At 43.1% G+C, this 23,374-nt stretch overlaps 1 protein-coding gene across 2 annotated transcripts in view; it reads left to right on the top strand.

Annotated features, from left to right (window-relative positions):
• The first annotated feature begins 5,492 nt into the window (after positions 1-5,492).
• pdzd7a (PDZ domain containing 7a) overlaps positions 5,493-23,374 on the top strand; it is an 85,720-nt gene continuing 67,838 nt past the window's right edge. For both annotated transcript variants that reach the window (XM_085994316.1, XM_085994315.1), the window contains exons 1-5: positions 5,493-5,617; positions 7,612-8,058; positions 13,630-13,779; positions 17,088-17,262; positions 22,665-22,838. In XM_085994316.1, the coding sequence (XP_085850442.1) occupies positions 7,860-8,058; positions 13,630-13,779; positions 17,088-17,262; positions 22,665-22,838 (698 nt within the window). In that variant the 5' untranslated portion in view covers positions 5,493-5,617; positions 7,612-7,859. The remainder of the gene's footprint in view (positions 5,618-7,611; positions 8,059-13,629; positions 13,780-17,087; positions 17,263-22,664; positions 22,839-23,374) is intronic.

Genomic DNA, 23,374 nt, shown 5'->3' with positions numbered 1-23,374 from the left:
TAACTGGACAAGCCACATAAATAATTGTGGCTACAAGAGCAGGTCAGAGGCTGGGTATTCTGCGGTGAGTGACTCACTTCCTGACTCCCCAAAGCCTTTCCACCACCTACAAGGCACAAGTCAGGAGTGTGATGCAATACTCTCCACTTGCCTGGGTGGGAGCAGCTCCAACAAAACTCAAGAAGCTCGACAGCATGCGGGACAAAGCAGTCAACTTGATTGGCACCCTATCCACCACCTTAAACATTCACTCCCTCTACCACCGCACACTGTGGCTGCTGTGTGTACCATCCAGAAGATGCAATGCAGCAGCTCGCCAAGACTTCTTCGACAGCACCTCTCAAACCCATGACCTCTACCACTTAGAAGGACAAGGGCAGAAGACGCATGGGAACACCACCACCTCCAAGTTCCCCTCCAAGTCACACACCATCCTGACATGGACATATATCACCATTCCTTCATCATCGCTGGATCAAAATCCTGGAACTCCTCTCTAACAGCACTGTGGGAGCACCTTCACCACACGGACTGCAGCGGTTCAAGGCGGCGGCTCACCACCACCTTCTCGAGGGCAACTAAGGATGGGCAATAAATGCTGGCCTTGCCAGTGACACCCACATCCAGAGAATGAATTGTTTTAAAAACACACTTGTTTCAGGAAACAGTCAGAATGACACATTCCAAAGATGACCAAGGGTATCCTGTACAATCTGGATGCTTCTTGGCACATTAACCACATTTGTTGATTCCAAAATGTTAATTTTAAAATGAATCTATTCCCATAATTTTTGAATGTATTGTTTCTTACAGGAGCACGCCAATGATCCCAATTCCTGCAGCTATTAATCACAATGCTTTCAGTTATCATGATAATTTGCCATATTTTCTTAAAAAGGCTAACTGTGTCCTACTAACTTTTCATGATATCATAAAATATGGAACATTCTTGCCTCTGGCAACTTGCATACCGCCCTGTCACTTTACATGAGTATTTGGCCTGGCCTTCCTGCCTCTCCAAGACATTTGCCATGACAATCGAGTTTGTAGCAACGAAAAGCCAAAATGATTGGTTTCTTGCAATGACGCACAGCCTAATTTCTCATATGACTCGTGCACTGTTCTTATTTCTCACAATGACGCGTCCAGACCCTGATTTATTCACAGGGATTTGATTCAATGCTCACATTTCTCAGTAAGATTTATTGACATGCTCACGACGCACGTAACCGCCACATTTATTTGCCACATGAGCTGGCGTTCTTCTGCAGTTCCTCGCAACGTTGCTGTTCCCAAGCTTGTGAGCTGTCCATGGTGCTGATTTAGTTCTGGTTTTGTATTGCACAGCTCGCCCCTATCAACGGCTGCAACTCATTTATCTCAGCAATTCTTCTGGTGGCCTGCTCGCATTTCTTGCACGAAATGTGCCATTGTTTCAGACAGGAAGGAAACGGCATCCTCACATTCCTCAAAGTGACTCACACCACCACGATCTCGTTTTTCAAAACACATTGAATGAGAACTGGGAAAACTCATTTAACAAGACGAAGGCTATACATTAATAGGAAATGGAGGGCTTGATCACTTGTGTTGAGAAAGTATAAATGCCTTAACGCCAGATCTACCATACTCCTCTGAAAAAAGTGTCTTTGTGAAATTAAAACAAAAACAAGACAAATTATATCTAGTAACCTTTATTTTCTTGTGTATTTTGCATTAAAACAATAATACTTTAATCATAGAATGGCTTCATAAAATATGTGTATGTGTGTGCACCTATATGCATAATAGCTTCATAAACTGAGAATGTACATTTCTGAGAGCCCAATAAAAAAGTTTACTAAAATGAAATAACACAATGATATTAGCATTAGAGTTATTAACATTATATCATCAGGGTTTTCATTTGCTGAATGGCTAGGATACCAACATTAATTGTGCTGCACCCGCCAAACACGGGCCACATAGTTACCTGCAAAATAACGCATGTCAGGAAAGGCACACATTTGGGTAGACGTGTCATTTTCTGAAGTCGCTTCATTGGAGTATATCAATTCGTAGAGTAGTACAACACAGAAATGGCCATTCAGCCTATTGAGTCTGCGCCGGCTCTTTCAAAGAGCAATCCAGTTAGTCCCGCTCTTTCCCCAGATCCCTGCAATTTTGTCTCCTTCAAGTATTTATCCAATTCCCTTTTGAAGGCTACTATTGAATCTGTATCCACCGCCCTATCAGGCAGTGCATTCCAAATCCTAACCACTCGCTGCGTAAACATTTTTTTTCCTCATGTCGCCTCTGGTTCTTTTGCCAATCGCCTTAAATCTGTGCCCTCTGATTATCGACCCTTCAGCCATTGGAAACAGTTTCTCTTTATTTACTCTATCTAAACCCTGCATGATTTTAAACACCTCCATCAAATCTCCTCTTAGTCTTCTCTGCTCCAAGGAGAACAACCCCAGCTTCTCTAGTCTATCGATGTTAATGTATTCCCTCAGCCCTGGAACCATTCTAGTAAATCCCTTCTGTACCCTCTCCAAAACCTTCACATTCTTCCTAAAGGCTGGTGCCCAAAATTGGACACAATACTCCAGCTGGGGCTGAATTAGTGCTTTATATAGGTTTAGCATAGCTTTTGTGCTCTCTGCCTCTACTTATAAAGCCTAGGATCCCATCACAGAAACCCCACAGTGCAGATAGAGGCCATTTCGGCCCATCAAGCCTGCACCGACACATATCCCACCCGATCCCCGTAACCCCTACACCAACACATGTCCCACCCTATCCCCACGTATTTAATCCCCCTAACACTAAGGGTCAATTTATCATAGCCAATCAACCTAACCGCACATCTTTGCACATAAAGCCCATATGCTTTATTAACCTGTCCTGCCACCTTCAAAGCACTTTCATATGCTGACTGACTTGCTGTGTATGGCCAGCATTTTATTTCAGACTTCCAACATTCACTTAAAAAAAAACTCTTAACCCAACTATAAACAGCTTGCAAGCCGTTTGCACTCTAAACCGAATCAATGCAAAATATCAACTGGTGGGCACGGGGGCAGGGGGGAGAAAACAGTCAACTCCAATTGAGATGGACTCTGATGTATCGGCCAGGAGCTGAGTTGGTAGCACTCTTGCCTCTGAGTCAGAAGGTTGTGGGTTCGAGTCCCACTCCAGAGACTTGAGCACAAAAATCTAGGCTGACACTCTGGTGCAGTGCTGAGGGAGTGCTGCACTGTCGGAGGTGCCATCTTTCGGATGAGACGTTAAACCGAAGCCCCGTCTGCTCTCTCAGGTAAAAATTCCCACGGCACTATTTCAAAGAAGAGCAGGGGAGTTGTCCCTGGTGTCCTGGCCAATATTTATCCCTCCACCGACACAACAAAAACAGATGATCTGGTTATTATTATTACATTGCTGTTTGTGGGAGCTTGCTGTGCACAAATTGGATGCCGCATTTCCCTACATTACAACAGTGATTATAATTCAAATCGTACTTCATTGGCTGTAAAGCGCTTTGGGGCGTCCGGTGGTCTGAAAGATGCTACAGAAATGCAAGTTTTTCTTTCAAATTTTTTTTCTTATAATACCCATGTGAAGCGCCTTGGGACATTTTACTATGTTAAAGGTGCTATATAAATACAAGATGTTGTTATAAAACACTGGTGCTATATAAATACAAGTTGTTGTTATAAAACACTGGGTCCGCCAATTCTGAGCACCGCACTTTAGGAAGGATGTGACGGCCTTAGAGAGGGTGCAGAAAAGATTAACAAGAATGGTTCCAGGGATGAGAGACTTCAGTTACGTGGATAGACTGAAGAAGCTGGGGTTGTTCTCCTTAGAGCAGAGAAGGTTGAGAGGAGATTTGATAGAGGTGTTCAAAATCCTGAGGGGTCTGGACAGAGTAGATAGAGAGAAACTGTTCCCATTGGCGGAAGGGTCGAGAACAAGAGGACACAGATTTAAGGTGATTGGCAGAGGAACCAAAGGCGACATGAGGAAGAACTTTTTTTACGCAGTGAGTGGTTATGATCTGGAATGCACTGCCTGAAAGGGTGGTGGAGGCAGACTCAATCATGGTTTTCAAAAGGGAATTTTTTTTAAAATTATTCGTTCATGGGATGTGTGCATCGCTGGCAACTCCAGCATTTATTGCCCATCTCTAATTGCTCCCGAGAAGATGGTGGTGAGCTGCCTTCTTGAACCGCTGCAGTCTGTGTGGTGAAGGTACTCTCACAGCGCTGTTAGGGAGGGAGTTCCAGAGATTTTGACCCAGCGACGATGAAGGAACGGCCGATATACTTCCAAGTCAGGATGGTGTGGAGTGACTCGGAGGGGAACTTGGAGGCGGTGGTGTTCCCGTGCACCTGCTGCCTTTGTCCCTCTAGGTGGTAGAGGTCGCGGGTAACTGGATAAGTACCTGAAGGAAAAAAAAATTGCAGGACTACGAGGAAAAGGGCGAGGGGAGGCTCGTGGTGGAGTGGGACTAGCCAAAGTGCTCTTGCTACTGGGAGGGGATCTCATTGAAACTTATAAAATTCTAACAGGACTAGACAGATTAGATACAGGAAGGATGTTCCCGATGGCCGGGGAGTCCAGAACCAGGGGTCACAGTCTACTCTTTTATTATTGGGTGCTTAAACAAATTGTCTGTAAATTAATAAAACTTTAAATAAACCTTAACAAATCAAATTAAAATTTGGTTCCCGGTGGTGATAACGCACTCCAGTCCCCGCGGCGCCCACCGGTCGAGGAAGTACTCAAGCGTGCCGGCGGACACCACGTGCTCCATCTCTAGGGCCACCCGGGCGCGAACATGGCCGCGGAAAAGAGGCAGGCAATTGGGCTGAACGACCCCCTCGACCGCCCACTGCCTGGACCAATTAATGGCTCTCTTGGCCAGGCCCAGGAGCAGTCCTACGAGGAGGTCCTCCAACCTGCCCGCTCCCCTCCGCACCGGGTGACCGTAGATCAAGAGCGTGGGACTGAAGTGCAGCCAAAAATCGAGGAGCAGCCCCTTCAAATAGTGAAAGAGGGGCTGCAACCTCTCACACTCCGCGTAGACGTGAAACACGGACTCCTCCAGGCCGCAGAAAATGCAGGCGGCCCGTGAGGGGGTCACAGTCTAAGGATAAGGGGTAAGCCATTTAGGACAGAGATGAGGAGGAATTTCTTCACCCAGAGAGCGGTGAACCTGTGGAATTCTCTACCACAGAAGGCAGTGGAGGCCAATTCATTAAATATATTCAAAAAGAAGTTGGATATATTTCTTAAGGCTAAAGGGATCAAGGGGTATGGGGAGAAAGCAGGGACAGGGTACTGAATTTGGATGATCAGCCATGATCGCATTAAATGGTGGAACAGGCTCGAGGGACCGAATGGCCTACTCCTGCTCCTATTATGTTTCTAAGGGTCGATTTGTGATTGACAGCTCAGTGGACCAATCAGCAGCCGCCCCAATGACGGCGCCGGGCGCCAAGCACCAATGAGGAGGCCAGGGGCGGGCCGCCGAGTACAGCGCACCTGAGGGAGCTTGGCGCGTCCCCCTCACTCGCCCGAGTACAAGATGTGAAATTATTATTATTATTACAATACAAAAAAATAATGACAGGTGAGTTGAAGTGAATTTCGTTTTTAAATCGTGCCTCTTTTTGTTTTTGTTTTTGTTTTGTCCGGGGTCTGGAATTGTCTCCGGTATTCCGGGCCTACTTTTCTTTTTTCCCCTCCTCCCTCGGGGGAGCTGTCCAAGGTTGAGAAAAGGCTCGAACCATCGCCGTCTGCTTTTTTTTTTAACATATGTTTTTTTTTTGTTTACCTGGCTGTTAGCCACTGGCGAAGTTCTGAAGGCGTCTCTTCCCCCCCGGCCGCTTGTGGGGTGGTGGTGTGTTTTTTTTCCCCTTTGCCGGGGTCGCGGGGCGCCTCACCGCCGAGCGAACCCGGCCAAGAGCCGGCGCATGCGCACTGACGCAGCAGAGGGAGGGGGTCCCCATTGCTGTTGCCCAGAATGGGTGAGCATGCACCATCAACTGTGCTTGTCACATCCCTTGCCAGCATGCACATGCGCAATTTGGTGGGGGTGTGTTCTTTTAAAAAAAAAGTTATTGGTGAATTATAATAGCAAAATACTGCGGATGCTGGATGATTTTGCCATTCCCATTTGCAACATTTTCACAGCATGTTCTTTCAATTCCTTCCCCCCCCCCCCCCGTCTCTGCACCTGCTTAATATCGGTTCCATCTCCAGCTTTTTCCAGTTTTGATGAAGGGTCCCAGACCTGAAACGTTAACTCTGTTTCTCTCTCCACGGATGCTGCCTGGCCTGCTGAGTATTTCCAGCATTTTCTGTTGTTAGTTATTGGTGAATGTTCAGAATCACCTCCCTTCAATTTTAAAAATTCTTGTCCCTGTTTTCAAATCCCACCCCACCTCTGTATAATCTCCTCCAGCCCACAACCCTCCCTTGCGCTCCTCCAATTCCGGCCTCTTGAGAGCATCCCCGATTTTAATCACTCCACCATTGCCGGCCGTGCCCTTCAGCTGCCTAGGCCCTAAGTTCTGGAATTCCCCTCCCTAAACCTCTCTACCTCTCTCTTTCCTCCCTTAAGACGCTCCTTAAAACTGACCTCTTTGACCAAGCTTTTGGTCGTCTGCCCTAATATCTCCTTATGTGGCTCGGTGTCAAATTTTGTTTTATAACATGCCTGTGAAGCGCCTTGGGATGTTTTACTATGTTAAAGGCGCTATGTAAATACAAGTTGTTTGTTGTTGTTCAATGTTGAGGATTTCTTCGGATTCAACTATTCCAGTTGTCAGAAATGTTTACATTTCCTTGCATTCACTAAAGACTGGGGTATGTTCTGACCTGGTAAAGCATGGTCGAATAAAGGATGGGCTAAAGCATGGTCTAGTAAAGGTTGGGTTAAAGCATAATCTGGTAAAGGATAGGTTAAAGCATAATCTAGTAAAGAATGAGTTCTACTGTGATGTAGTAAAGGATGGGTTACATCATGATTTAGTAAAGGATGGCTTGTGTCACGGTTCAGTAGAGAATGGGTTATATTATCAGTGCAATCATTCATCATCTGCCTTTTTTGTAAATTAAAATATTAAAGTGTACAAACGTGGATGACTGTGAGTGACTGTTCTTCTACAAATGCCATTTTAGTCTATTTTTCAGTAACAAGTCTTACATAATGTATTTTCTGCAATTACAATTTGCAACAAAATCTGATGCCAATTATAGCGCAATATATAGTGAGATTTTCAATCTTTTGCAATATAATAAAGTTAGTAATCAGTGTTATCACACGAAGATTCCTGCCCCCTTTCAGAATATTTACGTTGTCTTCCTCATTAGAGAAGTCATTTGTTGATTGGGTACAGCATCAACCACCGTCTTGTTCCAAAATAGAATTTGCCTCAATTTATGTGTACCTGAAATTGAATGACTAATACATTTTAGGTTTTTCCTTTGAACTTTGTACAGTACATGTAATGTAATTCTAGTCCTGCATTATTTATTTTAATATAAGAAACTTGCATTGCTCAGTTTTCATTGTTTAGTTTGATTAACAGATTTTTTCCCCCCCATTTAAACAACTTTCAGATAATCACTGAGGCAAAATGGTGGAGAGTTTGGCACGTCTTTGTTGCCACAAAACATTTGTTTCTGATTTATTTTTCTACATGGTGTGGTCAATTCATTGGGAAGGAAAATGTAAGGCAAAGATTCCTTCGTACTGTTTCAGACTTTAAAAATGGAAGTAATTGGCAGACCCATCTCTCTTGCCTAACAACTACACTCAAATTGATACAACCCTGATTATTGATGAATTGTTGGTGCACTGCACTAGCATGGCTCATTCATTTGACTCCGCAAGAAGGGAGCTGACTAATACTATACACCCCAGCAGTCATGCTGGTGGTGCAAACACCGCAACAAAGTACCTGCTGAAGAAGCAGCACAAGCAAATGAATGGACAGCCTAGAGCAACCCGATCTACCTCACCCATGGGCAGGGTGATCCTTATCACTGGTACTTCTCCAATTGAAGGTAAGTGCATAATATATTACAATTAATGAAAAACGTCCATTTCACAATCGGTTTTAAATTGGATCAAGTTACAGAGATGTTTGGCTACCTTAAAAGCTTTTAACAATAATGCAATGGATTAGAGCTGGCTTTCATTTCTAGGTTCTGAGTTGAATCCAGTTGAAAATCATGATCTGCAAATCTATTCCCTTTAGTGCTTAAGAGCCTGATGTAAAGTGAGTTTCGGCAGTCTCAACCCATTTCTTATTGGGGGCAAGCACAAAACTGCCTGTAAATTGGCATTAATTGGCAATAAATTGACAGTCTTACTCAGAGGATGCACCATGCAGGAGTGGTACTTTGCTGAGGTTAGTGTTGGAGCATACTGTTTAACCTGTGCCGTATATGTCCAGAAATGTACTTGGCACTGGCAAATGCCTGGTCAGAATGAATAATGTCCCTGTGTTTAGAAACATAATTTGGCCAACCAAAAAAAAACATAAGAGTACTGCTTCTCCATCTTCAAGGTTGGTACTCAGTCACAGAACAAATGCAATAAAACAACATTGCTGCATGGCTGAAGGCAATTTGGCTGCTGTTTCTGACAGCAGCCGTCAGCCCAAAACTGTATTGGGACTTCACACTGCTACAGGATTTTAAGGCCTGCAGCAGCACACAACTTCCACCTCCTGAATGGAATGAAAGCCAAATTCAAGGCAGTAATACCAGCTGCTGCTTGCCCAACATCAGTTGCCAAACATATATGGGTCCAGGAGCAGTCTGGTTGGCATGAATGAAAAGTGCACCACCTGACCTATGTTCTGATGAGGAAAAGCAGCCACAATAGCTCTTGTTTAATTAGATACTGTTCCAGATTTGAGCCTTCTGTGGATGCTGCCTTGGGTTCAGTAGCAGCAGTTGCTTCTGTAAACAGTCTGTGTTTCATACTTTTATGGGAGTTGACCACACTGCCTTGAGTCAGAAGGTTATATGTTGATGTCCCACTCCATGACTTCAGCATATAGAGCTAGTGTTGCTGTCAAAATAATGGTGAGGTTAATGGTGCTCGCCGCTATTTATGCACAAATGGTACAGCAACCTCAGGCGAGGGGAAGATGTGCAGTTATACGCGAATGTCCAATAGTTGCTGTCCCAGTTGCGCCGTTAGCTTTGCGTAAACAGCATCTCGCTTCTGCCTCACCATTGAAATGCATTGACTGGCGTGAAGTTGCTGTATTTGCGCGTTGGATACAAACTAAATCGACACAAAGTTAAGTATTGTCATTTCAAGTGTAAATACCCATTTAACACGCGATAAGTGTTAATTACTGCCAATCAAGCTCTCTGGCACTGAAAATGAAGTGCGGGAGATAGAACGGACCCGGTCGAGGGCCGTGTCAACCACGGTAGAGTCCAGATAATGTCAGTTAGATGCCCTGCTACAGCAAAACCCAGCCCATAATCTAGGCCGTCACTTCAGTGCAGTTCTGAGGGAGTGCTGCACTGTCGGAGGTGTCATCTTTTGGATGAGACGTTAAACCGAGGCCCCGTCTGTTCTTTTCAGGTGGACGCAAAAGATTCCATGCCGTTATTCAAAGAGGAGCAGGGGAATTCTCCTTGGTGTTCTGGCCAATATTTATCCCTCCACCAACATCACTAAAACACATGATATAGTCATTATCTCATTGCTGTTTGTGGTACCTTGCTGTGCTCAAATTAGCTACCATATTTCCCATATTACAACAGTGACTATGCTTCTAAAAATACTTCAGAGATTGGCTGTAAAGTGCTTTGGGACATCCTGAGGTCGTAAAAGGTGCTATATAAATGGAAATTCTTTCTTTCTTATATCTACTTGTACGATACCGGGACTGGGGGTCTAACAATGAACTCCCTCCTTGTGACCTGGACTAAATATCTTTGCCTTTTGCACAGGTGTTTCTCCAATTTCCCCAAAGGCATACCAAATTAAATTCGGTGAGACAAAGCATGATTTGAATCAGTAAGCTGCTATATTCTACAGTAAGGTGAAACATACAGGGCAAAGGGTATAACAGAATTGCTTAGTTCAATTGGTATAACTTGTATTTGTGTAATCATACAAAATGAAATAACATACAACACTATTCCCACTCCAATCTTTCTTACCCTAAACAGAATAATCTCTCTGCATTCTGTCCTACAGCCAGGGCAGAACCTCTCTCCCTTCCTTCAATCTCCTGTCTTTTCAATCTTCCTACAGCCCCGTTCTCCCTGACTGACTTCCTGGTGTCTGTGTTCTGATTTTTAAAAGCCTCCCTCACCATCCAACACGGAACAAAATATTTCCCAACCCCATGGTGTGAGATGTCTTTCCAAATACCCAGACAAGCTAATGAATCGCCTTCTGGGGAAAAACAACTTCTAATTCGCATATTAAATGTTTTTCACCTGACTTCAGATTCACAACCCAGCATGGGGCTGGCCTGAGAAACTAACCCCTTTAAAGTAATAAATAAAAACAGAAAATGCTGGAAATATTCAGAGGGTCAGGCAGCATCTGTGGCGAGAGGAAGATTAACCTTTTGTCAAAACTGAAAAAAGTTGGAGATATAACAGGTTTTAAGCAAGTGTAGAGGCAAGGAAAGGTGGGTGGAGAGGAAAGAACAAAAGGGAAGGTCTGTGATAGGGTGGGAGACAGGAAAGATTAAATGGCAAAAGGGATGATGGTGCGAGGCAAAAGGAGATGGTAATGGGACAAGTAAAGGAACAAAAATGGGTCTAGAAGGTGTGTAAATGGGAATGGCAGAATCAGCAGCAGCTGCCATCCAAAAAAATGGGGGCAGAGATTATGATCTGAAATTGTTGAACTCGATGTTGGGTCCAGAAGGCTGTAAAGTGCCTAATCGAAAGATGAGGTGCTGTTCCTCGAGCTTACATTGAACTTCATTGGAACAGCGTAGAAGGCCAAGTACAGAGAGGTCAGAGTGGAGATGAGAATTAAATTGACAGGCGACTGGAAGCTCTGGGTCACACTTGCAAACTGAACGGAGGTGTTCCGCAAAGTGCAAATCTGCGTTTGGTCTCCCTAATGTAGAGGAGACCGCAGCGTGAGCAGCGAATACAGTATACTACAGGAAACTTTGTGCTATCCGGCACCGACGGGACCGAGCTGTTGCCGTCCCATCAAAACTGCCGGACAAACCAGCACTAATGTTGAAACATACGGAGATTTTGAGCTCCGTATCTGGCAACAAACCCTGTTGCTTAGCAACAGCTTCTAAACAGTCGGCCGTACCTTGCAAGCGTCTCTGTAGCTTAGCAACAGCTTCAGCGAGACCTTGCAGAGCCTGACTGGTTGGAAAAAAAAGCAACGAGAAGAAAAAAAAGCTAACAAAACGGCTCCTGATTTTTGCCGGTGGCTCGAGCATTCCGGACAGTTAATCTCTGGATAAACCGAAGTTTCCTATAAATTGAAAGAAGTACAAGTAAATCACCTTTTCACCTGGAAGGAGTGTTTGGGGCCTTTGACGGTGGGAAGGGAGGAACATAAACATAAGAACATAAGAAGTAGGAGCAGGAGTAGGCCATTTGGCCCTTCGAGCCTGCTCCGCCATTCAATAAGATCATGGCTGATCTTCTACCTCATCTCCACTTTCCTGCACTATCCCCAGATCCTTTGATTCCCTTAATATTCAAAAATCTATCGATCTCTATCTTGAATATACTCAATGACTGAGCCTCCACAGCCCTCTGTGGTAGAGAATTCCAAAGATTCACCACCCTCTGAGTGAAGAAATTTCTCCTCCTCAGTCCTAAATGGCCGACCCCTTATTCTGAGACTGTGATCCCTGGTTCTAGACTCCCCAGCCAGGGGAAACATCCTCCTTGCATCTACCCTGTCAAGCCCTAAGTATAAGGGCAGGTGTTGCATCTCCTGTGCTTGCACGGGAAGGTGCTGTAGGAAGGGGAGGGGGGTGTTGGGATGATTGAGGAGTGGACCAGGGTGTCGCGGAGGGAGCGGTCCCTTCAGAATGCTGAAAGCGGGGGGGCGGGGTGCTGCAGGGGGGGAAGGTGAAGATGTGTTTAGTGGTGTGATCATGCTGGAAATGGCAGCGGATGATCCACTGAATGTGGAGGCCGGTGGGGTGGAAGGTGAGGCCAAGGGGAACCCTATCGTGGTTCTGGGAGGGAGGGGAAGGGGTGAGGGCAGAAGTGCGGGAAATGGAACTGACACGGTCAAGGGTGCTGTCAAACACGGTGGAGGGGAATCCTCAGTTGAGGAAGAAGGAAGACATATTGGAAGCACTGGTGTGGAAGGTGGCATTGTCAGAACAGATGCGATGGAGACTGAGAAACTGGGAGAATGGAATAGAGTCCTTGCTGGAAGCAGGGTAGGAGGGAGTGTAATCAAGGTAGCTGTGGGAGTCAGTGGGCTTATAATGAATATTGGTCGACAGCCTATCCCCAGATATGGAGACAGAGAAGCCGTGGAAGGGAAGGGAAGAGTTGGAAATGGACCATGTGAAGACGAGGGAAGAGTGGAAATGGGAAACAAATTGAATGAAATTTGTCCAGTTCAGGGCGAGAGCAGGAAATTTCGCATCAGCACTCTACTCCCTCTCCTTCCTCAGTTCATGCCGGCACTCTTCTCCCTCTCCCCCTTCAGTTTATGTTGTCAGTCTTCTTCCCCCCCCCCCCCCCCCAAAGTTCACATTGACCTCGCTCCTCAAGAAATGAAACGCTGATGTGCATAGAAATTCTTATGATAGTTTTGTGAGATTACAAATATTCTTATCCATAGCATGGTTTCATTCTTTTGAACAGCAGGATGTAGGATCAGGGGCAGAGTGGGGAGTACCCCAGGACATTAAAAAGTGTACTGCTTCCACCTGGCTACACCCCTGGTGTCATGGGACATTTAGCATTCACCTGAACAGACAGACCAAACCTTCATCCAAAGTATGCTTCCACAATGAAGCATTCCCTCAGTACTGCACTGCAGAGTCAGCCTAAAGTTTATGCTCAGGCCCTGGAATCTTCTGACTCGGAGGGGAGAGTGCAGCCAATTGAGTCAGGCTGACGCTTCTGGTAATGCTGGCATTTGCAGCATCTAGTTATGGAGTACCCTCAACTGGCATTACTGTACTTAATCAAGCATCTTCCACCATCCATTTAACACAACATTCTGTAGGTGAGTACCCAATTATACTGCACATTTCTTGATTTTTTTTTATTTTTGTTTGTTAAAAATAGCCTTGGTAGATATACCTCTCCGTTATCCGGAATTTTTTATCAACCAGCAACACGTCGGTGCCGGATACCAAAGAGTTTCCTGTGGTAGGATGTTACGCCATTATTCAGGATGTGACTGCTATAACTATCAATGTTGATGTCAGTACTAGTATTTACAGCATGAATGCAGAGTGGCTTTTGCTGCTTTTAAGTTAGTTCAAGAATTGTGAGAGAGCCAGGTGATTCTTTGACTGCTTTTTCTGAATTAATTTCTTCTCATTCTCTGTAGGGAGCTACATGTCCTTCACCCGTTATGAGATTCAGACAGATCAAATCAATGCAATGAAATATATTAAACTCTGCTAATATTTCCCACAGCTGGCACTGAAGAAAGTGATTCAGCTGAGGCAATCCACACCATCACAGTGGGGAAAAGCCTTGATGGGAAGTTGGGATTCAGTGTCCGTGGGGGCTCTGAACATGGTCTTGGAATATTTGTTAGCAGAGTAGAAGAAGGAAGTGCAGCTGGTAAGTCATGTCTTTTACTATATTTAAAAATAACATTCTAATAAATTCTGAATTTTAATGCACTAATTGATTTTTGGCTTGGAGATTAAGGACTCAAGTTAGCTGTACCTGTATTATCTTGTTCTTTAAACATGTTAGCAGTTACCATTGCTTTATCCCTCTCCCCCTTCACTGAAATCTCTGCTGGGTTAGTTATTGTAGGAGCAGCTCAGAGCAGAAATGCGGTCAACAGATTCTCACCTGAAGACTCGGGTTCGATTCCTGGTCAGAGAATTAACTTTACCTTAGCAGACAGATCAATAACCAGGGGACATAGATTTAAAGTAATTGGTAGAAGGATTAGAGGGGAGTTGAGAACTTTTTCACCCAGAGGGTGGCGGTGGTGGTCTGAAACTCACTGCCTGAAAGGGTGGTAGAGGCAGAAACTGGTAAATTGGCAAAGGTACGATAGCAAAATACTGCAGATGCTGGAAATCTGAAATAACAACAGAAAATGCTGGAAAAACTCAGCAGGCCAGGCAACATCCGTGGAGAGAAAATAGAGTCAACGTTTGGCAAAGGTAGTCTGGAGGACGAGTTCATGGAATGCATTCAAGACAGTTTCCTAGAACAGTAAGTCATGGAACCAACCAGGGAACAGGCTGTTTTAGATCTTGTATTGTGTAATGAGACAGGGTTGCTTAGTAATCTCATAGTAAAAGATCATCTGGGGAAGAGTGATCATAATATGATAACATTTCACATTGAGTTTGAGAGTGAAATACTTCAGTTGGAAACAAGAGTCTTAAACTTAAATAAAGCCAATTGCATAGGTATGAGGGGCGAGTTAGCTAAGGTAGATTGGGAAATTAGATTAAAAGATATGATGGTAGATTAGCAGTGGCAAACATTTAAAGAAATATTCTAAAATTCTCAACGAATATACATTCCATTGAGAAATAAAAACTCCATGGGAAAAGTGATCCCATCCGTGGCTACCTAAAGAAGTTAAGTATAGTATATTAGATTAAAAGAAGAGGCTTATAATGTTGCGAAGAATAGTAGTAAGCCTGAGGATTGGGAGAGCTTTAGAAACCAGCAAAGGATGACAAAAAAATTGATAAAAAGGGGAGAAAATAGAATGAGAGTAAACTAGCAAGAAATATAAAAACAGATTGTGAGCTTCTACAAGTATGTAAAAAGGAAGAGAGTAGCAAAAGTAAGCGTTGGTCACTTAGAGGCTGAGACAGGTGAAATTATAATAGGGAGTAAGGAAATGGCAGAGACTTTAAACATATTTTGTTTCTGTCTTCACAGTAGAAGACACAAAGCCTACCAAAAATAGTGGGGAACCAAGGGGCTAATAAGAGTGAGGAACTTAAAGTAATTACTATCAGAGCAAAAGTACTTGAGAAACTAATGGGACTAAAAGCCGACAAATCCCCTGGACCCGACGGCCTACATCCGGGTTCTAAAAGAGGTGGCTGCAGAGATAGTGAATGCATTGGTTTTGATCTTCCAAAATTCCCTAGATTCTAGAATGGTCCCAGTGGATTGGAAGGTAGCAAATGTAATCCCACTATTCAAGAAAGGAGGGAAAGAGAAAACTGGTAACTACAGGCCAGTTAGCCTGACATCAGTCGTTGGGAAAATGTTGGAATCCATTATTAAGGAAGTGGCAACAGGCCACTTAGAAAATCATAATATGATTAGGCAGAGTCAACATGGTTTTATAAAAGGGAAATCGTGTTTGACAAATTTATTAGTTTTTTGAGGATGTAACTAGCAGGGTAGATAAAGGGGAACCAGTGGATTAGTATATTTGGATTTCCAAAAGGCATTCAATAAGGTGCCACACAAAAGATTACTATGCAAGGTAAGTGCTCATGGGGTTGGGGGTAATATATTAGCATGGATAGAGGATTGGTTAACGGACAGAAAATAGAGAGTAGGGATAAACTGGTCATTTTCAGGTCGGCAGGCTGTAACTAGTGGGGTGCCGCAAGGATCAGTGCTTGGGCCTCAGCTATTTACAGTCTATATTAATGACTTGGATGAAGGGACCAAGTGCAATGTATCCAAGTTTGCTGACGATACAAAGCTAGGTGGGAAAGTAAACGGTGAGGAGGACACAAAGAGCCTGCAAAGGGATATAGACAGGTTAAGTGAGTGGGCAATAAGGTGGCAGATGGAGTATAATGTGGAGAAATGTGAGGTTATTCACTTTGATAGGAAGAATAGAAAAACAGAATATTTTAAAAATGGTGACACACTATTAAATGTTGGTGTTCAGAGAGATTTAGGTGTCCTCGTACAGGAAACACAGAAAGTTAGCATGCAGGTACAGCAAGCAATTAGGAAGGCAAATGGCATGTTGGCCTTTATTGCAAGGGGGTTGGAGTATAAGAGTAAGGAAGTCTTACTACAATTGTACAGGGCCTTGGTGAGACCACACCTGGAGTACTGTGCACAGTTTTGGTCTCCTTATCTGAGAGGGCATACATGCCTTAGAGGCGGTGCAATGAAGATTCACTAAATTGATCCCTGGGGTGAGAGGGTTGTCCTATGAGCAGAGATTGAGCAGATTGGGCCTATGCTCTCTGGCGTTTAGAAGAATGAGAGGTGATCTCATTGAAACATATAAGATTCTGAGAGGGATTGACAGGGTAGATGCTGAGAGATTGTTTCCCCTGGCTGGAGAGTCTAGAACGAGGGGGCATAGTCTCAGAATGAGGGGTTGGCCATTTAAGACTGAAATGAGGAGGAGTTTCTTCACTCAGAGGGTTGTGAATCTTTGGAATTCTCTACCCCAAAGGGCAGTGGATGCTCAGTCGTTGACTATATTCAAGGCGGAGATAGAGAGATTTTTGGACTCGAGGGGAATCAAGGGATATGGGGATCGGGCGGGAAAGTGGAGTTGAGGTCGATGATCAGCCATGATCTTACTGAACGGCGGGGCAGGCTCGAAGGGCCGTAGGGCTGTATGGCCTACTGCTCCAAATTCTTATGTTCTTATAAACCCCTCATCACATTTAAAAAGTACTTGGATAGTTGAAGTGCTGTAACCGACAAGGCTACGAACCAAGAGCTGGAAAGTGGGATTAGGCTGGATAGCTCTTTTTCAGTCGGCACAGACACGATGGGCCACATTCCCCCCTTCTGTACTGTAAATTTCTAGGATTCTTTTTAAGATCTGCTGCTTGTTATCAGGCTTGTGTCTGAAGGAGTGAGCCTGGTACGAGGAGGACATAATATATTGCAACCACTGAGCAGTGAAACTTTCACAGATTATCAATGGGTTTATTTTTGCTTTGTTTCTTTCTGCCTAGAGCAAAGTGGCCTCTGCTTAGGTGATAAAATTATGGAGGTTAATGGAATCAGTTTAGAGAATATCACTATGGGAAGTGCTGTCACTGTGCTCACTGGAAGCCATCGCTTACGTTTGATAGTAAGACGCTTGGGAAAAGTGCCAGGGATCAAGTTTTCTAGAGAACTGACCACATGGTAAGTAAACAGTATGTATGAACAATTGGAAGCAGCACATTTTTTGTGTTGCTCTGGGCTTGCAAGTGATGAGCATTTGAAGCAGAATCTAGCTTAAAGCCTTAGTAACAACACTGACGATTTTAAAATGCATTAGTCCAAAGATGTGCGGGTTAGGTTGATTGGCCAGGATAAAAATTGGCCCTTAGTGTTAGGGGGGATTAAATACGCGGGGTTACGGGGATAGGGCTTGGGTGGGATGGCTGTCGGTGTAGGGACCGGGTGCTAGGGTTTGGATGATCAGCCATGATCTCGTTGAATGGCGGAGCAGGCTCGAAGGGCCGAATGGCCTACTCCTGCTCCTAGTTTCTATGTGAAGGAAGAGGCAGATGTAACCCGATGCAGAATTCATGCAGTTATTTGGATTATAAGGGATCCTGGGTTAAAATTTGTCTTGTCAATAACAAATCGGTCGTCAAGAGTGCAAACAGGAAATTGCATCGTGCACGCGCAATGCTTTTTTTGTTAAAGTTATGAACAGGAGCAATTTCATCTCCCAAGTGTGAACTGATGAGACTCTGACCTGGTCAACATCACATCTGATATAGTCGCACGTTTCTGTGAGTTATTTCAACATCTCATCAAAATGCAAAGGAGAACCGATCTTTTTTTATTCCATCTCATTCTCAGTAGATTTCCTATCCTAATCAGGAAAATTCAGTCAGTCTTGCTGTTTATAGAAATCTGCGACACAGATGAAGTGAAAATGAAATAAGCCTGATTCTACATTTGGTACTAATGCCAGTGCTAGCAGGGACTACAAGCAATTTTGTGTAAAAGTTCTCTACATTACCACTAGATAAACACACAATTCATAAATTAGAATGTTTTTCCAATGTCTTTCTGTCTAATGCTAGTACTTTCACATGCATTGGGGGTGGGGAATGAAGAGGCAAGGCTGTACAACCAGTTGAGATTTGAAGGAGTATTTTCTAGCATTCTTGATGATTTGGTTGGGGGGGGGAGGGGATTACAAAAGTTGCTCTGAACCCCTGTCACATCAAGGACAATAATCATATAGTGTTTTACTTTTTGAATGTTTTTTTTTTGCCAGTTACAAATGGTGATGACACGCCATCACTGCTGTCTCCAAAGGTGTCTTTCTTGTATGTGCAGCCAGGCTACGATCTCTTGAAGAAATTATAGTGTACTGTATGTATAACTATGCATTCACATTTTGTACTGTTTTGTTCTTTCTCCCTCATTTTTGTGCTAAGTAGGGATGTACATGGTGCACATGTATACAGATTGCGTGATGTATATTTAGTTCTAATATTAATAAACTACACAACAGTCCCATTTTAAATGATAGTACAAAGGTGCCGAAAGCAGTAAGTTTACGAATAGGGTGCAGAACAGTTTGAAGATCGAGTCCCATCATTTTAAACGAGAAGGAATATGTGATAAAATTATGTTATTTAAAGGAAACTGTAGCTATCGGGGCAAGTACTTTCAGTGTAGGGTGCTCAACCCTTATGTCTTACAGAGGTACATTTGTGAATTATTTTCTATCTGAGAAGGTAATCCTTTTCATTAAAGGCCAATTATACTAACCTTTTTGTGAGAACAGGTGTTATCACGAACAGGTCTCATCAGTGAACTTGCGTACCAGGCAGATTGAAGAGCATAAAAAGAAAATATGTGAATGTGGGAATTCGCTGTTCTGTGTGGAAATAATTGACTTCTGCTGGGGTGGCAACTGGGGCACTACAATCAGCCTCCGCACCCCCCACAGTCCCCGCTCCTTTTTGTTATCCACTGACTCCTGCAGGAAGTCCATGTGGGTGGATATTGGTGAAAACCAGATTGGGCTGGCTCTGATAACTCCGTAGTTGAATAGCTGCGAACGCTCGCTGTCCATGCTCGCACATGTATAATGGTAACTTCAGGCAGGTACTGGAGGGAAACATGTCCCACCTAGCAGTCAGTGTCTTCAGCAAAGGATAGAAGGGGAGGAAGTTGGTACGAATTCATTAGTAAAGAGCAATATATGAGCGTATTGGTATATCCAGAGATTGTCCAAAGAGAGCAAAACAATAATGGAACTGTACATATTTTTCACACTTCACTTTTAACTTTATTCTTCCCCCAGTTTTATTCCTTTTCCTCCTTTCCTCTCCTGAAGCTGGAGCCTCCCGTTTGGCTACAGTTCCATTGGTGTCCCTCTAATACTTTGTTGAAGTGGTTATTCTTCATATAAGTTTATATGCAGTGAGTGGTGGCAGACTATTCAACCGTGGGAAGCATCACAGTCAAGCCATCCCTTATCCTCACCATTTTGCCAATCTCACCAGCAGAAATTAAAGTTAAAAGTCATTGTCAAGTACAGCTCGCTAACTTTATGATTTGCCAGTTTTAAAATATAGCTATATATAGAGTGCTAGAAATTACAGAAAGAAATGTATATACTAATAATGTGACCAATGGTGAACATTGACTGACTAGGTTTGGAACCTTAATTGGCTGCTTGAGTTTGAATGGAACAGGAAATTAATCCCAAACCCTTTATCTGAATAAATAGGAGATCAATGAATAAGAAAATTGTATTCAAAATTATACTCCCATAGAAGAGATATCATCACGAATACTCAATGATGTAAGGAAAATTAAATCACCAGTGTTTTGTATCCGGGCTATTTATATGAATTAATATCACCTCATTTATAATTTTGAAACAATATGCCATTAATCCAGTTTAGTCCATACATTACATGTTGCCAGTTTGATGAGTTTTCATCACAACCTATTGACGAAACTATAAAATAATTTTGAAAAATAACTTCCATTTTGGACTATACATTTGGGTTAATGATTTTGTCAGTCTTGAAACAATTACTTTGCATCCTTTTTGGAGTCAAAAGCAAATTAAACAATTTGTTTAAATCTGTATATCCCATTTTCTGATGTCTTGCTTCATCACCTAATTCACTGATTAAATTCAGTTTATATATGTTGAGTACTTTTTCTACCAAGTTGAGGATTTGTGATTATTCCACTTATTTGCCATGAAGCTCAACACCATCCAGGACAAAGCAGCCCATTTGATTGGCATCCCATCCTTAAACATTCACTCCCTCCACTGCCGGCGCACCGTGGCTGCAGTGTGTATCATCTACAAGATGCATTGCAGCAACTCGCCAAGGTTTCTTCGACAGCACCTCCCAAACCCGTGACCTCTAGCGCTTAGAAGAATAAGGGCAGCAGGCACAGTGGGAACACCACCACCTCAGAGCTCCCCTCCAAGATACACACCATCCTGACTTGGAAATATATCGGCCGTTCCTTCATCGTCGCTGGGTCAAAATCCTGGAACTCCCTCCCTAACAGCACTGTGGGAGCACCTTCACCACACGGACTGCAGCGGTTCAAGAAGGCGGCTCACCACCACCTTCTCAAGGGCAATTAGGGATGAGCAATAAATGCTGGCCTTGCCAGCGACACCTGCATCCCGTGAATAAATTTTTTAAAAGTAGCATTAATACACTAGAACTAGAAAATAAAGTATTTATTATATGAAGTAGTTCTTAATCCTTCAATCTCTATAAATTCCCACATAAATGGCCCTACTGATACTGTTTTAAATTTTACACTCTGGAATCCAAATGATTTTATTAAATTTTACACTCTGGAATCCAAATAATTTTATTAAAATTTTATTTAAGTCGGCAAATAAAGATAAAAGTATAACAAATGGTTAGTGAATGGAATAGTTTGTATTGCTGTCAAAGCTGTCATGTTTGGATTAAGTGCCAAATTGTTTCAAAATTTCTGTCCCCGTAGAAAAAGTTCATATTATAAAATCCGGTAAATAAATTGCACATCACAGAGGTTCTTCCGATCTGCAAACCTGCCAACAGGATCAGCAAGTGTGACTTTTACACTGGTATGACCGATGGATCAATTGGGGTCATTTACATGAAGTAATATTCCCAGTATAATCAATAACTATTTCAAAGTGCCCGATTTCAACATGTACATTCATTGATGCTTGCAAGGGATGTCTGCCATTTGCATGGATAAAATACAAATACACAAAATTGGTGCAATGCTCAATCAAAATGACAGCTCCTATGGCTGAGATTTAAAAGTCAATCTGCACATACATGAACATTTTAAAATCTCACCATAAGAGATTAATGGCCCTTAACACATATTGCATCTCTTTATATTTTATCAACAGATTCAGTAAATGCAGTGTCTGGCTGTACATGGTATCAATTATAAATAATTATAGGGACACAGCTGAAAAAGGACATAGCATAATTATCCAAAATAATTCACAATAAATTCAATAACAACTTGCCTTTATATAGCACTTTAAACATAGTAAAATATCCCAAGGCTCTTCATAGGAGCGTTATCAGACAAAATCTAACAACCAGCCTTATAAGGTGATGCTAGGACTAGTGATGAAAAGCTTGGTGAAAGAGGTAGGTTTTAAGGTGCATCTTAAATGAGGAGAGACAGGCGGAGAGGTTTAGGAAGGGAATTCATGAGCTTAGGGCCTAGATGGCTGAAGGCACGGCCGCCAATGATGGGGCGAAGGAAACCCGAGATGTCCAAGAGGCCAGAATTGGAGGAACGCCGAGTTCTCGGAGGGTTGTAGTGCTAGAGGAGGTTACAGAGATGGGGAGGGGTGAGCCCATTGACAGATTTGATTACAAGGATGAGAATTTTAAATTTGCGGTGTTGCTGGACCTGTAGCCACTGTAGGTCCGAGAGCACAGGGGTGATGGGTGAACGGGACTTGGTGTGAGTTAGGACACGGGCATCAGATTGTCGGATGAGCTGAAGTTTACGGAGGGTGAAAGATGAAAGGTCAGCCAGGAGAGCATTGAAATAGTCGAGGCTGGAGGTAACAGAAGCAATTCTCCAGACGATTAACAAGTGTCGGAGATAGCCCGTTTGTCCAATTACCAGCTTCTTTCCGTATGCTGTGCCACATATATGCATCTTTCAGAAACAATTACCACAAAATCCTTCAAATTGCAAACTGTTCATTCAGTTTTGAAGATACAAATATGAGCGATATGGCAAGAAAGGACTGTGAAGCACCGGAGCTAGTGATTGAAATCGAGACCATGTCAACTCGTAAGCAGAAATTGGATGGGTGTTTGAAGGAAAGGGGGGTAAAGGATGTGGGAATAGGGCAGGCACATGGGATTTGGACGACTGTTGATGTGGCGGATAAACACCAACCAGGACTGGTTGGACCAAATGGCCCGTTGTAATTTCTATGTAATTATGTGTAAAATTATGATTGGTGTCACAACCAAACATCTCCTTTTATTTACTGCATATAAAGTGTTGTTAATGCTTCACTGAGTACACAGAGCTGGAAAACCTGTTTTTTTTCCAACTAGGGTTGACACAGCAACAAGAAGGATAATAGCAGAAAGAACTCGGAATTCTGCAGACAGTCTATCCGAGGATGGAGCCAGGAGCATTATCCATCTTTACACCAGTTCAGATGATGTGTGCCTAGGTTTTAATATCCGAGGCGGGAAGGAATTTGGTTTGGGAATATATGTGTCCAGGTAAGGTCCAGATTTCTCTTGAAATGGCATACAAAGCTAATCAGCATATTGATTTTGCTGGGTATTAAACTGTTTAAAGCGTGAGTCTCATGATCCCTATTCTATATATTTTTTTAATCAAACACTTAACCCTTAAACTTCTCGCAGGCACTGGGTCAAAAAGGATTATGATCTACACTTTTTTAATGTAGACAAAATCCATTGATTCTAAACTGATTAATACCAATTTTAAAATAATTCAAGGAGAAATTTAATCCAGCCACATTTAGCATTCATACCAGAATAGTCCTTGGTTGGAAAATATATCCTTATGTGCTTGCGAGAGGTCAAATACGCCGTGCTCAGAAAATCAATAGCAAGTCACAAACAAATGGATTTCGAATGAAAGCATTTTCATTCATGCCAGCCAAAATTCTTTTTTGTTCTAACTAATCATGTTGAATTGTAGTTTAAAACATGCACATGAACTTCTTGTTAAGAGAGGGATGATGTAATTGTGATCATGCACATGACTGCACAAAACAAGAAGGATGTGG

Source organism: Somniosus microcephalus, chromosome 8 (genome assembly GCF_052327205.1).
Source record: "Somniosus microcephalus isolate GS21.2 chromosome 8, FLI_Smic_1.0, whole genome shotgun sequence".
NCBI lineage: Eukaryota > Metazoa > Chordata > Chondrichthyes > Squaliformes > Somniosidae > Somniosus > Somniosus microcephalus.
This window is presented reverse-complemented; position numbering and strand designations above follow the sequence as displayed.